We start from the raw sequence: 16,503 nt of genomic DNA on the forward strand, positions 1-16,503 counted from the left end.
GCGCCGGGGTTGCAGGTTGGGGTTGTGCTGGAGGCAACCAATCGATGTGCCTCTCTCACATCAATGTTTCTCTCTCTCCCTCCCTCCCTGTCTGAAAAGAGATCAATGGGGAAATATCCTCAGGTGAGGGTGCACTGTCTGAATAAACAGATGTGGTTTCTATTCCGTGGTGAGTGTGGTGTACATTTTTGGATCAAGTCCTTGGAGGCATGTGTCCTAGTCACCTCCGGCTCCGGGACGTGCCTTTGCACTCAGCAATGCCATTTGATTGACAGGAACCGTGAACTAGAACGGAGTGCAGTGCGTGGACCTTGGTGGTCCGTGTTTTCTGGGTCCCACTGAAGGGGTCACAGGGATAGGCTCCTGTCGTATCTACTAGAAGCTTTGCTGTTCGACTTTCCATTTCTGGAACCGGCTTTGTGTACGGTGTGAGGTAGGAGGTCAGGGTTCACCCTTCTCCCTAGGGGGATCCGTGCATGACCCCCTCCCCAGCGGTGACTTGGTGGTAAGTCAGATACCGGAATGTGTGTAGGTGTGTTGCCAGGCCTCTGCTTTGTTGCCCCTTCCCCTTTCCTTGTGCAGACTGCACTCTGTCCACTTCTGAGACCGTGCTTGGACACTGGGGCCCAAAGACCCCTACCCAAATGCCCAGCCCCAGCTGCACGGCCCCTCCCTGGACTGCCCTCTCTCGGGCAGAGCATGGCCACTGTGGAGGCCCCGTGGGCAGCCGAGGGGCTGTGGTCAGAGCAGGGTGTGCAGGCTCTCATGGTGCCGAGGGTGCTGGGGTGGCAAGAGCGGGGGACAGGCACCCTCTCCCCCTCACCCCAGCTAGGGGCACAGATCTCCGGGGGGTCTGCGGCCTCTAAAGGTGAACCTCGCCTTCTCTGCTGTTCAAAGGTCTATTTCTCAAAACAGAAGGGTAGAAAATATTTACATTCGTTAGCTTGATCGGTGGCTTCAGTGTTCGACGTGGGCAGAGGGTGTGCTCTTGTGAGGGGAGGCTCGATGGAGCTGTGTCAACATCATGGGTCTTTTCAGGAAACTCGCTTTTACTCTTGTTAACTGCTCCGTGAGCCTTTGTCCTCTGCGTCACTGACGCCCCTCTGCGAGGGTCCTTCGCTGCCTTCGCTTCGGGGTCGATCCGCTGCTGCTTTTCCCTCGCTTCTCGATGCTTAGAGAATCGATGTCCAGCGGTTCCCGTTCTGGGCAGGTGCCTCTAGTTCTCTGCAGTTACCTTCAAGCCCGGTTCACCTGTGTACGATCAGCATCCTGTGGTGCGAGACATCCTGTCTTGATTCCGCAGTTCAGAGTAACTTCACATTTCCACAGTATTTCTTTTTCTGTTCTTGGTTCTTCTCGCTCTGTCTCGGCTTCCAACAGAACATTACCTGCTAAACTGTGCTCCAGTTTACGGACCTCCGCCAGGCTACTCTGCGCTTCTCCCGATCTTCTGAGCTCTTGTGTCTGCCTTTAGCGTTTCAGTATCGCGTGTAGGCGCCGGTTCTCGGAACGTGTGCCCAAGAAGCCGCCTCTGCTATCTGGGTTTGCTGTCGGTCTCTTTCTGTTGTTTGTTTTCCTTGATATTTCATCGCTGGGCCCTGCTTCCCAGCCCTAGTGGTCGTTTGTCACTGACTCTTGGATAGAGTGTGTGAAAGATGGGGAGTGGGGGGTGGGGGGAATTCTGCATGGCGTTTGCTTCCCCCAGAGGGGATTTTGGTTTCTTTGGCAGGCAGAATACGGACGGATCGGCTTGCTTCTGTTCGGGTTTGGGGATGATTTGAGTCTAGACGTCAGGGTTTGGGGAAGGCTGGCCTCTTTCTGAAATGTAGCTTTAGGGTTCTTGATTAAATGCCGGATGATTTACCGGGTCCACCCCCGCCCCCCGCCACCTCATTAGTGGTCCTCAGCTCCAACTCTTGCTCCCCCAGCATCGAGAGTCAGCCAAAATCAACTGGGCAGGATGCGGGGCTCGTGTTTCTGAGGGTCCCTCTTCCTCTGGGATCTCAGCCCTGGAGTGTCGTCTGCCCTGGCCGGCCTCCAAGTCCTTCCCACGTCTCCGCTTTGCCGTTTCTGTTTTCCCAGCTTCTATAGCTGTTCTCGATGGGAAGCGCAACCTCTCTGGTCTGCGCTCGGCCGCGGCTGGGAGTCGAAGCGGCTGCCTCCTGCGCCCTCTGCCTCGGAGGGTGGGCGCAGGGCGCGGCTGGGAGCTGGACCGTCAGGCCGGCCTGGAGGTTAGGCTTGGGGGGGTCTGGTCAGGGGAGGGTCCCTGCCTCTGCCGCTTCCGGCTGCATGGCCTGAGCAAGCCGCCAGACCTGCCAGGGCCTGAGTTTCCTCGTCTGCAGAGCCAGACGATACCGGCGCCAGGTCTGCGTGGACCTCGCGTGAGCCCCTGAGACTCTGCCAAGGGCAGCTGGAGGACAGGGGGTGACCTTCTGTTCCGTAGAAGGGTGCACTGGGTCCCAGCTGCCGGGATGGGGTCGGGCAAGAGCCTTCTGCCCCGGCAGACACGTGCGAGCGTTTGTACAAGGGGCGCTCCAGAAGCCTTCCCAGGGGGCCTGTGTCTAGAAGACCCTGAAGACACGTCGGCGATGTGCTGAACCCCGTTCCCGAGAGAAGCGCGGGGACTAGCGGGCAGCTCTGAAAGGTCAGGCGGAGCGAGGGTCCGGACCTCACCTTCTCCCTGGCGCCCTGTCCAGTGTCCCCTCCTGGGGGCCTCTGTAGGCTCCCCGCCTGTCGCGAAGGGGGGTTACTGGTCCTGTGGCGCCGCGGCCACCTGTGCGCATCTGCCCTCCTGTGTGCCCGAACCTGGCTGCCCTCAGAGCCCCTGGAGGTGGTTGGAAACCTGACTGTGAAGCCCCGCACCTGTGTTCTTTAAAGCTCCCGGGTGAGCCCGGCTGGTGGGGCTCAGTGGTTGAGCGTGGACCCTGCACCAAGAGGTCACCGGTTCGATTCCCGGTCAGGACACATGCCCAGGTCGTGGGTCCGATCCCCAGTGGGGGGCGTGCAGGAGACGGCCAATTGATGCTCTCTCTCCCTCTCCCTTCCTCTGTCTCTAAAACCAATAAAGAAAAAAATAATTAAAATAAATAAATAAAAAATAAAGCTCCCGCCCTGGCCGGTTTGGCTCAGCGGTTGGAGCGTCGGCCTGCGGTCCAGAGAGGCCCGGGTTCGGTTCCCGCTAAGGGCACGTACCTCGGTTGCAATTTGTCCCCGGCCCTGGTTGGTTGTGCGGGTGGCAGCCACTCGATGTGTCCCTTTCACGTCGATGTTTCTCTCTCTCTCTTCCTCTCTCTTCCTCCCGCTCTGTCTGAACAAAAAAATAGAAAAATGTCCTCGGGTGAGGATAAAAAATAAAAATGAAAAATAAATAAATAAATAAAGCTCCCGGGGGGAGCAGGGGCTGGCTGGACCTTCGTTTTATAAACACTGGCCAAGACACTGACCTCCCTGGGGGTTGGAAACGGCCAGAGTGTGCCCGGTACTACACATTTGTCCCCTTAGGCAGGGAGGGGCGCAGGTGGGGCAGGGGGCCCCCACTAGGGAAGCCACCCCGACTCCCGGGCCCCCATCCTCTACGCCCACCGGCACGAGCCCCGCCCACCGCGGTTGGCCAGCCAGCGGCTTGGCAGCAAGAGCGGACATTGGAGCCGAGCGCCCCTTCCTCTCTCAGAGATGAGACGGAGTTTGTGTTGACGCCCGTCTTCCCACGGAGGCGTTGCCCTCGGTGGGAAAGCCCAGCCGTCCCCAGGCGCCCGCCCACCGCTTTCCCGGTGTCCCCTTACCCGTGATAAGGGCGACGCCGTGCACCTGAGAGCACCCCAGGAGCCTCGGAAGGGCCGGCGTCCCGGGCCCCACCCCCGGCCTTCAAGCCCCGTTTGTTCTGGGGAAATACGACCCAGTCACGTCCAGTCTTTCTCCCCCTCTTTCGGCCATTTTCGGAGAAATCGGAATCAGGCCACCACCAGGACCAGGACACGACCCGAGGGTCTCGAACCGGCCCCTGGGGGCTTCTCGTCCGTCTTTTCTCAGCGACCCAGGTCTGCTCTCTGGCTGTGAGCCTTGCTCTGTCCATTTCCCTCGTCTTCTCATTTCCTTCTTTTCCCTTCCCATCCCGCCTTTGACCCCTCTTTCCTCTTCGTTTAGAAAGATGTCTCCGCCCTGGCCGCCGTGGCTCAGCGGTGAGAGCGTCGGCCCGCGGACCCGAGCATCCCCGGTTCAGTTCCCGCGAAGGGCACGTACCTCGGTTGGGGTCATGCGGTGGCAGCCGCTCCATGTGTCTCTCTCACATCGATGTTTCTCTCTCTCTCTTCCCCCCTCCCTCCCTCCTGCTCTGTCTGAAGGTAAATGCAGAAATGTCCTCGGGTGAGGATAAAAAACAAGTAAATAAGTAGAAACACGCCTCCACGCTGGAGAGTGTGGGTGCAGCCCGCCCGCGTCACTTTTCCGGGGGCGCAGGCAGCTTTGTGATGGGCACGGTGGCGAGGGCTCTGGAGCGGCCGCACAGTTGTGTCCTGTGGAGGGAAGGACGCGGGGCCGGTCCTCTGCTGCTTCAGGGCTCCGCGCAGCGAGGGGTCGGTCTGGCCCGCGAGGGGTCTCGCAGCTGCAGCACTGGACCGCTTGGCCTCAGCCTGGCCCTCAGGCCCTGTCTGTCCGGAGGAGCCCCGTGCTCTCCCTCACCCCGACCCCAGCTGGCTGCCTGGCCCCAGCCCAGAGGCGAAAAGGAAACCATCTCCAAAGCCCTGAGGTGTATCTGAGAGACGGCGCTCAGTCCCCCCGTGGCCTCTGTTGCGCTTAACATTGTTTCTCCTTTGTTCTTGAGCCTGCTTTTGCTCTGGAGACAGATTTCAGATGGATGCCCTGGGCTGAGGCAGCTTTAAAACAGCCCCCAGAGATCAGACAGATGCTGACCCCCCACCCCCAGTTGTGCTGGCCTCCAAAGTCAAGTCACTGGGCAGTGAAGGGCTGCGTCAGACCAGCAGGAAGTGAAGATTTTCCTTGGCCCCCTTCCCCAAACTGCTTCCCTCTTCCCTTTCCCATGTCTGTGGGAAGTCCTTTCCCTCGCTCCACTCCCCCATCTCCAGATGTCCGTGCACCTGATGCTGGTTGCCTTGTTCACGTATCAAAATAATTTGGGAGGAGAAAGTCATTTACACCTTAGTATAAATTAGTTCAATAGTTTGCCTTTTCCCTGGATATTTGTTCTCTATGTCAGTTAAAAGCTTAGGGCCACAGCCCAGCCGGTGTGGCTCAGTGATTGAGCATCGACCCAGGCACCAAGCGGTTGCGGGTTTGGTTCCAGGTCAGGGCACATGCCCAGGTTGTGGGCCTGATCCCCAGGGGGGGGCATGCAGGAGGCAGCCAATTGATGTTCTCTCTCATCCATGTTTCTGTCTCTCTCTAAAAATCAGTAAAGAAAAAACTTTTTTTTTTAAAGAACAGAAAAGCTTAGGGCCACAGGACAGCCAGTTGAGGCCGTCACAGGACGGCAGGAGTGGAGGCTGGGGCGCTGATCTCGGAGGTCCTCCCCAAAGCCAGGCGCCCACACACGCGGCTACGAACCCCCGGCCTCTCTTGGTTCGCACACTGTCCATGTTTGGGGACAAAGGGCTAAAAACTGTATGGCTGAGAGTGATGTGGGGCCTCAGCAAGGACAGAGCTGGGGCTGCTTGGCCGAGCCGGGAGGAGACACAGGGAGCTCAGGGTTCAGCGGACCCGAAATCCTTCTCTTCCAGAGTCGTCGTGTGGGAAGCGTGGGAGCAGGCGGACTGTGCCGAGCGGGTTCTCGCCCGAGGACGATCCGCCCTCCCCGGAGGCAGCGAGGTCTGTGCCGCAGGGCGGGCCCCCGGGCTCGGCCGTCACCGGAGGAGGCCTGCCCGTGGTCAGGGTTTGCACCAGATCAGGCACTCAGGGACCCTGGGCTAAAACACACACCCGGCGCCCCACCCCCACATCCAACAGCCCGCTGTCCTGTTACCTGTCCCCAGCAGTCACTGCCCTCTGATAACCCTGTCTACCTGTTCACTCTTCGTCTGTCCGGCTGGAAGACGAGTCTCGTGGGCAGGGACTGCTCTGCCGTGTCACTCTGAGTCTCAGCACCTGCCCTGCGCCTGGCCCCCAGAGCTGTCCGGTGAGCGCATGCCGGCGTGTCCACTGTGTGTGCACGTGAGTGGCCAGGCGGCCAGGCATGGGAGCCGCTGGCCCAGATGGCCGTGCCCTCCTGTTCAGGCCCCTCTGCACCTGTGACCATTGTCATGATAAACAACTACGACAAGCAGACAGCCAGATGCTGAGTTTCCCCTGCCATCACAGTGGTGGCTCCCGGTGTCTGGGCCCTGGGCTTGCGTGACATGCGGGACCCGTGCATCCCAATGACCTGTCGGTAATTGGGAGCAAGAGGAAACGGGGCCCCAGATGCTACGTAATGTGTCCAAGGACACAGTGTGGGCATGCAGGGACCCGGAGGGAGGCCTGTGCCGGCGCTGTCATAGGTTTCTCTGGAGAGTTCTATTCTGACAGACAGAGACTCCTTAAAGTGCTCTGGGACAGTCCCTGGCACGCCCGCCTCTCGGGCAGCTGCCTTGGGTCAGAGCCAAAGGCAGGTGGCGTCTCACTCTCCCTGGTGACTGGAGGGGCAGCAGCAGGGGGCAGGCAGCTGACGTTGGCTTCCTCTGGTCATGGCACAGAGAAGACTTCTCTCCCAAGGACTTTAAAATGCTCCAGGTGCAGGGGTGCAGGCCGGCCTGCCATTGTGACAGCCCCTTGCACCTCGGATCAAAGGTCCCCACAGGCCCCCGCACATGGCGGGCGGAGGCGCCAACATCACAGAGACCCGGCCGCCCTGGGCCCACCTTATGCACAACACACCGAGGGGCCCAAAGCAAGGAAAGCAATGACAATGAGGGGCACAGGTCGCTGCTGGCATCCAGGGTGACAGCTGGCACCGCCCAGGGGGGTCACTCCGGGCACCGCCGATCCCCTCTGCCCTGCTGCGGCACAGCTGTTGTCATCTTCTAAGCACCGTGTCAGCATGTCACAGGACGGCACCTGCGTGATGGAGGCACCAGGGCCCCTCCCCTCTGGCCCCCCACTCCCTGCCCTCTGCCCCCCCACCCGTGCTGCCGCCAGGCCCTGGGTGCCCTCGCCGCCAGGCCTTCCCCCCTCTCCATCTTCCTGGTTCCTAGTGATCCTTCAGGGCTCAGCCACTCCCTCTGGAGAACTTTCCGGAACTTTCCGGAACCTACCCTGCCCTTTCTTTCTCAGGCCCTCCATACTGCCGGAGCCCGTCGGTTTCTGACCCTCCCAGGTGGCTCTGCCTTTCCCCGGGTGCCCGGGGCTCACAGGTCCGTGGCGCACACGGGGGGCCTTGGCGGAGGGGGGCGCACCCCGGCCTGAGAGCCTAGCTCCGCTCCTTCCCCGGGCAAGGGCGCCGTCAGAGGAGGCTGACCAAGGCTCGTCAATGGGCTTGGGTGGCAGCCGGACCTGCGGCCTGCAGAACCCCAGGCCCCGTCAGCTTGACATGTTCTTGCCCCGCACGCGTGGGGATCTGTGCCCACGGGCGAAGTACACGCTTGCCACTCACTGTGCTCCCAACAGATGCTTCTGCAGCGCGCTGGGCTCTGCCAGGTGCTGAGAACGCCGCAGAGGACAGGCCGACAAAGGTCCCCGCGTTCCCAGGGCAGAGAGAAAGTAAAGGTCAGGTAACAAGTGCTTTGAAAGAGAGGAGGGGCCGGGAGCCAGGGCCGGGAAAGCTCTCTGGAAAGGCGATATTTGATTTGATCGGGGACACGAGGGGAAAACATTAACTCTTGTGAGCCCATCAGTGAGTGTCTGCTCCGGGGGGAGGGGCTCCCAGAGGTCCCGGCAGTCATTTAAGGAAGAACAGTGGCCTTTGTTTGGTCCCCAAGGCAAACACGCTGTGGGCTGTGACCTGGAGCAGCAGGAAGGGGTGGCTGCGACCTGTCTCCTCCCGGAAAGCCGGCCCCGAATGTCGCTGGTTGTGCAGAGGCCCAGCCAGCTCCAGGGACCGCGTCCTAAGGCACATTTACAGAGGTTGGGCTGGCCTGTTGGCTCCCGCTGGACAGGAACGCCCCCATAGGCCTTGTCTGGCCAGACCTGCATGCACAAGCCCCCCCCCCCACCTCTGGGCATGGCCAGAGCTTCTTTCCCCTTGTCTTCCTTTTGGAAGGAACTGGGGCCCCGGCATGCTCCCCGACAAGGGCTAGGACGGGCGTTGCCTCCTGCCCGGCGGCGGGAAGGGGCTGTGCTGCCTCCTCCTGCAGAGGGAGGTCTGCGGTGCTGCCGACCCAGGGGCAGGAAGTAGCAGCCCTGGTGCAGCACATCGCTGGGTGCCAGGCTGAGGCTCAAACCACGGAATAGAGAAATAAGCGGCTCCTCCCCGCCCTCTGGCTGCCTAGGGGCGGGTGCGAGGTCAGGGAGAAAACGGAGACGTTTGGTTTTCCAGAAAGTCTGATTTCAGACTTGCCAGTTCCCCGCACAAGAAGCAGGGAAGCGGCCCCTTGGGCAGCTCTGGGAAGCCACCAGCTGGAGGCAGAGGCGGGCACGAGGGCTGGGGCCGGTGGCCTTCGCAGATCTGTGTGACTGCAGGCTCCTGGAAGGGTTTTGGGGCCACATTGAGGAAGACGGTCTCGCTTTGGGTCCGTTTTTAACCCTTTGTGGACAAGCATTCGTGTGTGTGTGTGTGTGTGTGTGTGTACTTACTCCATAGGACACGGGCTTTTGGGTGTTGAGCAAAGGGGTTGAAAGGGCTGAGTCGATTCATTGTCGGTTATCAATGTCTTCTGCAAAGACAGAGATTTCTCTCTCCCTCCTCCAAATGTTTTACTTCTTAAAGAGCAAGTGTGTTGGGCCCCAAACTTGTTGGCTCTGTAGCCCAATTCTGTGCCTTTTCCCTAGGTCCCTGTGGCCCGCTTCTGGTGTCATTTTCAGGCATAAAATTCCAGAGCCATCAAGTCATGACACAATACCCCGGAGCTGACATCGGAGAGGGGCAGGCGACAGGCGAGATAATGAAGTGAGTTAGGCAGTAGGGGAGGGTGATGAAGTCCACGGAGAGAAACCCAGCTGGGAAGGGGTTGAGGACGGGCGCAGCCGAGTAGCAGGACAGTGAGTGTGGCGTGAATGAATGACGCGTGCGTGAATGAATGATGAGGACATGAAAGAACGCACGAGCCCATGAAGGCGTGAGGGCCGATGCGAGGGGATGAATGGGTTACCGAATGATTGATGGCGCGGTGGGCAAATCACGGAGTGACCGAGTAAGTGAGCTGACGAAGGCGTGAGTAAATCGTGGGTGAGTAAATGAATGAACCCCCCAACCAGCCAGCTTGGTGCTATCAGAATAGCCGGGGGTGGGGCCGGGCAGGAGCTTGAGACATCTCCTTCTCGGGGACCCACCTGCTTGCGCATCGGCCTGACCCCCGTGTCCAGGATCCTGGAGAGGGTTGGTCAGCACCCTCCCCGGCACTCGGTCCTCACGGCAGACTGCCACCCCTGCGGCGTTGGGCTCTGTGCAGGTGGTGAGGCTGGCCTGGCGCCGACGGGCTGGGAACGGCACGCAGGACGCCCGGGGACACCCTCGGGGTCCAGGGGCGCCTCCTTCGGTCCCCAAGCAGAGCTCTCACTCGCCCCCCACCAAGTCTGTGTGAGCAGCTGTGCTCAGATGTTTTGTGGCTGAAGACTACTCTGTCCAAGAGTTTATGAAGGTGCCTCCAGCTGGCCCTTAGGCAAAGGTGGTTCTCTCTGCATTGGGCTGTGCCGAGAAATTGGCCTTTTTCCCTTGAAAGGGTTCCATGTACGCTGCGGGCCCACGGGGAGTCGGCACTTTAAGACCATTCGCTCTTTTCCTGATGATAAATGAACCCGTGCTGAAATCTTAGAAAACACAGCAAAACGTGCAGCAGAAAATGTGTGCCCTCCGATGGGCTCCCCCGCGGTGACAATAAAAGGCTCTGCGGCTGAGCCGTCCGGGCCACCTGTGGTCGGGGACGCCGGCCTTAAGCCCCGATCTGAACTGGGTCTAATCCCCAGCTCTGGGTCAAGGAGATCCATTGACTTGATGGTGAGGCCCCTGGTTCACGGGCTCATTCCTGGGTCCCACGAACATTGGGGCACTGCTTTGACTGGGCGCCCACCGGGCAGGCCTTGGGAGCACAGGACACAAGTGTTCCCCGAGAGAAGCTTGCCGCCTGGCAGCTTGGCTCACGACGGAGAGCCTGGACCGAGCACAGGCCCTGACACCAGGCAGAAGCTGGCACCAAGTCACACATACATGAAGACACAGCTAAATGAATGCCAAGGTGTCCCGGGTATGGCCATCCGTGGTAGATCTTTCACCCTAGTCTGAGGGTCTCACGGGAAAGTGTTGGCATCTTCCCCTGGAGACACCTAAGCTCGTCTGTCCAGGGGGCTCTGGCCCAGTCCAACAGGGTCCCAGCCAGTGCCTGTGACGTCAATGCCCAGCCTCCCTGGAGATGGGTCTTTAGGGAAATTAAGGGTTGTGATGGTCACTGACCCCAGGGGAGCAATAATGCAGGTGTGGTGCACTCGACACTGCAGCACACACACACACACACATGCGCATGCACACACATGCACATGTACACACATGCACATGCACACATACAAACAGACATGCACGTACACACAAACACATGCACTCACACACATGCACACACACACACACACTTGTGCAAAAACCACGTGCACACAAACACACGCGTGCACAAACACATGCATGCACACATGCACACACAAGCGCACATGCACGCACACTCGCGCTCGGAGGGTGCAGGGCCCGCAGGCTGTGTGGTGAGAACCACTTCAGTCAGCTCGCGCACTCTCAGTAGAGCAGGGTCCCAAGTTCCATCCCGGCTGGGAGCCTGGGCCTGAAGGGGCCTTCCGCCGGGAGGACCTGGTCCTCATCTGTCAGAGGCCCCACTGATCTGGGGGACAGCACACCTCAGGAGGAACACCCCACCGCTGTCAACTGGGTTAAGCTCAGAGGGAGAGATTCCTTCTGTATGTGACGCGGAAGTCCCTTGTCCTTGCGGGGGCCTTGATGAAGGAACTGCTGTCTGGGAGCAGGGCCACCTGAAGTTCCTGCATTCTGTCGAGCCCCGGGACGAGGAATTGAATGAGGCACAAGGCTTTCCCTCGAAGAAGTGCGGAGCCGGCGGGCCATGGCCCAGAGCTTCCAGGACCTGCTGGGCAGGGCTGCAGTGCTGGCCCAGCCTCGTCCTGCGGTCCTGGGTCCTGCCGCAGGGAGGCTGTCCCCGCCCCTGCCCGCAGCCCCCGGCCTGCAGGGATCCTCAGGAGAGGCCGCCGTCCTTCTGGGGAGCAGTGTGAGTCCGCCTTGCGGGGCAGGGAGCTGTCTGAGGCTCAGTCTGGACTTCTCCCCACACGTCCAAGGAAAGGACCCCCCCCCCCTCCGGGTGGTGGGGTGGAACATCTGTGTAGCCGCTTGCAGACGGTGGCGTTAAGAGCGCAAGCCCGTGAGTTGGGGTGCGCAGAGAGTTAGCACGTGCTGGCCATGAGCACTGCGCCATGCTTGTTACGCAAACGCCGACGGCCTCGTGGTGTGGCTGGTCGGCCAGCGGTGCAGAGCGCAGAAAGCAGGCAGGAGACAGATGTGAGGATGATGGAGCCGCCGTGAGCCTGAGTCCTGGACGGAGCCAGGAGCGGGGCCAGCGCACTGACCTGAGTCACCAAGTGAGTCGGACCAGAAGGGCTTCCGGGAGGAGGCAGCTGAGCTGGCCGGGCTCACCTACGCCGGGCACGTTTGCAGAATTCCTAAGGATACTGCTCAGAAGGCCCCTGAACACCCTGGGATGGAAACAACCGCCACGGAGTCGGGGGGGATCCCCCAGACAGAGCTTCATGCTTGGCTGCGTTCCCGACATCGGGCAGCAGTTTCACTGCCCCTGGGGTCCTTGCCAGCTGCGGCCTGCAGGCCTCAGCTGGGCATCTGACCTCATCGAGGGAAGGAAATGACAGCGGTCCCGTCTCCTGCCCCCCCATCTCTTGGCTATGTTTCCCAGGCACATCTTCCCTGGGATAATTATATCCCGTGTCCCTTTTGGGGAGTTAGGTCATCTACCTGTTTGGCGTTGCCCACTGGAGACCAAAGGGGCACAGCGCCAGCACGGGAGTGGGGGCGGTGGCGGGGCGGCTGTTGGCGCTCACAATAGCCCTGAGTCATGAGCAGTCACTCCTTCCATGCCCCCCCCCCGGCCTGGGAGTGAGTCAGCGCACTCACTAGCCCCCTGAGCACAGAGGTCCAAACGGGGGAGAGGGCGCCCGTGCAGGGGTGGCTAGAACCCGGCCGCAGCGGCCCAGTGCCAGCCCATCCACCAGCCAGGGCAGCCCAGGGGCATCTGAGCCTCCCTGGAACACACCAAAGCTGCAGCCTCAGGCCTCTCTGTCTCACAAGAGAGAGTGTGCTGAATTCACGGAATGAGCCCGGCCTCTGGGCTGGGCTGTAATCCAAGCTCTTCGCCGCTCCAGGCCTCAACGTACACATCTGAGAAATGTGTGCTGATCGGAGCGGCCCCCAGCTCCCCGAGACTGCAGCTGGGGGCCGTTGCCCCCAGGGGACATGTGGCAGTGTCTGGAGACATTTTGGGTTGTCACTCTGGACAGGGAGTTGCTACCGGCATCCGCAGTGCGCAGGCCCATCCCCAGGGCAGAGGCGGACCCAGCCCCGCGTGTCAGCAGTGCCGAGGTCCGCAGGCCGTTTGTTCAGCTATGGGAAGAGACCCCCCTGAAATAGCCCCCGACTCCCACTGCCAGGCGCAGAGCTGGAAGGATCACCTTTTCACTAAGGTGCCGGCCCGGGAGCCCTCGGGCTCAGGCAGAGACCAGAGGTCCTTTCCCGTGGGCAGCCACGGAGGAGAACCAGTGTGAAATGCAACGCTGTCGGGAAGGGCGCCCTTCTGGGCCGCCACCTCCCCGACGCTCACTCCGCCATCTCTTGGGCTCCTTGTCCCTTCGTGCCTGTATTCCCGGCATTAAAATGTCAGCAAAGACGTACGTGCCTGCTGGTGGGTGACATCACAGTGACGGCAACATGGTGACAAACCAGGTGAGCCGTGAAGCCTAGAACTTCCGTAATCCAATGCACCTTTTAGACGGACGAGACTGGTTTTCACCCAGTCACGAGCCAGGAATTATCCTGCTGGTGAAAGCTGTCCCTTTGGGCTTTTCACATGAGAACCACTGAGTCAGAAGCTGCAAATGCAGCAGTGGGTCTAGAGGGCCTGTCTGCAAGCGCCTAGCAGCTCGGAGTAGAGAGAGAATCCCAGCAATGGGCCGTGGGCAGCGGGACCCTCTGAAGTCCTCTAACTTGGAAAATGTCTTGACAGAGAAGAATACTGTTGTCCCTCCCCAATTTGGGTGGAATGTTTTTACTTTTTGTTGGCACCTGACATCCAAGAACCCCCAGCCTAGACTGTGAGCGGCCTGGGGACAGAACGGGTCCTTGCTGGCCTCCATTCACCCACTCTCCACGAGGCCACAGGCATCTGCCCTCCACGTGCTGAAGCATTTCCACACCGTCCACCTGGGAGCCCTGGGGGAGGGCGAGAGGAAGCAGGGTGCAGGGGGGGGCGATGCAAGGCGATCTACGGGGATGCGGCCAAGAAAGGACACTTTACGGGCAAGCGGACATCTGGACCATCTGGCTAAGGCATAAATCACAGACACAAGGAATAAAACACAGCTTCTTGTGCAAGCCACAGGGGACACTGTCCCAGGAGGAAGCAGGGAGCTGCCTTGTCTAGGACACGGTCCCCCACCCTGTAGCCCCCAAAAGGGCTTAGCACCCTCTCCGGGTCAGAAGTCTCATCACCACCCAAACTTTTGTGAATGCCAATGTCCCCAGAATTGAGGAATCACATGTTTATTCTTTTTTCACAAATTATACCTCGTAGACTTCTGCGAGACCCTTTGTACTTGAAAATAAATTTAGAAAGACAACATTAGGGTTACACAATCTTGGTTGTTTACCAACAAGGATAAGAGGATGAAGTTACATAATCCAGTGTGTGTGTGTGTGTGTGTGTGTGTGCGTGTGTGTGCGAGAGAGAGAGAGAGAGAGAGAGAGAGAGAGAGAGATTCTTCCCAGCTCTAAAAACGTGAATCTTTAGGGGTGGGGCCTCCCTGGTGAGGCAGAGACCATGGAGGACCGTCTCCAGTGGGGACTTGGCCAGCCCAGCACACTTCTGCAAACCTGTTATCCCTGTCCCAGGTGCAGACAAAGGGTCCTTCAGGGCCACTTAGCACCTGTTGGCAAGGCCAGCCCAAGGACAGAGCAACCTCCCTGCACCTCTCTAAGCTCAAGGAATTCACAAGCTTGAGCCTAAATGGGGGGAGGTGGGAAGGAGAGGTCGTGGCCGTGCCCCGCTGCCCAGCCCCCAACCCTGTGCCTGGCCCTGAGCTGCAGCCTCACACACTCCTGAGGCCCACAGCCAAGACAGAGGCTCTGTGAGGCTCAGGGGGCTGCCCAAGTCACCGGCCTGGGAAGTACCAGAGCTCGAACCAGACTCCATCCCACCTACCCACCCCATCCGGTCTGATTCCAGAATCCACCCTTGGAACCTGCGCAGCGTTAATGACATAATGACCTTGGGACGCAGCTTTGTCACCACTTCCTAGGCCCTGACACTCCTCGGTGCCATTCATCCAGCGGTGCCCGAGTGCCAACTGTGTGAGCCCTTGTAAAGTGAGCTGGCACGAAGAAAGGAAGTGCTGTGGCTGAAGTACAGGCCGGTTCTTGGGCCTGTGCTTGGGTGAGGAGCAATCCGGGACAGCTCCCTGGAGGAGGTAGCATTGGTACACACGGTGAAGAACTGACAGGATGTAGGGAGGCAGAGGAAAGGGAGACTTAATTCTCACCAGGCAGGGTTGCAGTGTGACCCCTGGGAACCAACCCTGGGTGTGGCTCCACCTAGAGACGGAAGCCCCCTCCTGCGGGGTTAGAAGCCTGTCCCTAGGAGCACCTACTGTGTGCCAGGCGCCTGCTGTCCCGGGAGGAGGCCAAGCAAAGTTGCCGTCCCTCCCTCAGGGAGGCAGTAGAGAGTTGTGCAAGGAGTGCCCACTGCTGGGCATGAGCCCCACCCCTTTCCTTCAAGCCCCCATCCCCTCCTGCAAAATGAGGACCGGGCTGAGGGGGGTTAAGAGATGGGCTGTTTAGGGACTGGGCTGGTGCCTGGTCACGGAATACTAAGCATTCCACAAATGGGGGCTGCAGGCAACACTGGGGTGGGGGGCACGGAGAGATGCTTGCTCTGGGGGAGACGCACACGGGGCCAGGGCGGGCCAGGAGGGCGGGCCTGCGGAAAGCAGGGGAGGCTCCCCGGAGGAGGTGAGACTGAGTGACAGCAGGAGTCTGCCAGGGGTGGAGGGGGAAGAGGCAGGGAGCGCATTCCTGACTTCACTCCCAGAAGCGGCTCTCCCCTGCAAGGCGACCCAAGCAGAGGTGCGACTTTTGGAGACTTTTATTTAAGGTGGGGGCTGCTGGGAGTTTCCTCCCAAGCGTGAAACTTTGGCCACCCTCAAAGAAACCCAAGGGGCACTTTCCCCGGATAAAAATAAAACTTGGAGGGGCCCGCAGGAACGCAGTACTTTCTTCCTGTGTTTAAATTTCTACGGAAAATCTGACCCGCGGCCGCGCCCGGCCCTGAGCGCGCGGAGCGTATATACGGTTCTGTACGGAGGGGAGGGCAGGGCGGCCGCCGCAGGGTGGGCGCGGGCGGGCGGCGGGCGGCGGGCGGAGCGGGAGGCCCGGCCCCCTGCGAGCAGCGCCCGCCGGAACGCTGCCGTGTCCGCTTTCAGAGGCCGCCGGGGCCGTGGATGGGGAGGGCGCGCCGCCCGGCGGTCCCGGCGCACAGGCAGCCGCGATGAGGGTCAGCGAGAAGTACTCGACGCTCCCGGCCGAGGACCGCAGCGTCCACATCATCAACATCTGCGCCATCGAGGACATCGGCTGCCTGCCGTCCCAGGGCACGGTGAGTGCAGGCGGCCGCGGCCGGGACCGGGACCGGGACGGGCGGGAGGGCCGCGCACCTGCGCCGCGCCGGGAGGGCAGCCAGGGGGAAGGGAGGGGGCGCGTGCGGGGCGCCCACCCGTGCAGGTGGGGCGCGCTGTCCGCGGTCCGTGGGTCCAGGTTGCAGCGCCCACCCGCCCAACGCGGCGCCTCTTGCTCCGGCCCCTCGGTCTCCGCGTGTCTGCGTCTCCGGTCGGTCGCAGTCACTTCGCCCCGGGCCGGAGCCCAAGCCTGAGAGCATGGCTGGGGCCCGGCTGGAGCCCTGGGTGGCACATTCCCTTCCTCTTGGTGCTGGTTGGGGCAGCCAGGGTGGGGGTGGGGGGAGCCGCCTCGCTGGAGGAGGGTGGCAGCCTCCAGGCCCCACAGCACCGCCACTTTCTGGCGACAGCTGCACCCCTCTGGCGTTCTACCCGCCGGCGGCTCCCTCACCTGCCCCAGGCACG

At 60.7% G+C, this 16,503-nt stretch overlaps 1 protein-coding gene across 1 annotated transcript in view; it reads left to right on the forward strand.

The window, feature by feature from the left end:
* The first annotated feature begins 15,899 nt into the window (after positions 1 to 15,899).
* The window catches only part of ANO1 (anoctamin 1), a 78,627-nt gene continuing 78,023 nt past the window's right edge, over positions 15,900 to 16,503 (forward strand). Inside the window, exon 1 of the mRNA XM_036259687.1 lies at positions 15,900 to 16,022. Within this exon, the coding sequence (XP_036115580.1) occupies positions 15,915 to 16,022 (108 nt within the window). The 5' untranslated portion in view covers positions 15,900 to 15,914. The remainder of the gene's footprint in view (positions 16,023 to 16,503) is intronic.

This window comes from Molossus molossus, unplaced genomic scaffold (assembly GCF_014108415.1).
Source record: "Molossus molossus isolate mMolMol1 unplaced genomic scaffold, mMolMol1.p scaffold_m16_p_13, whole genome shotgun sequence".
NCBI classification, from domain to species: domain Eukaryota; kingdom Metazoa; phylum Chordata; class Mammalia; order Chiroptera; family Molossidae; genus Molossus; species Molossus molossus.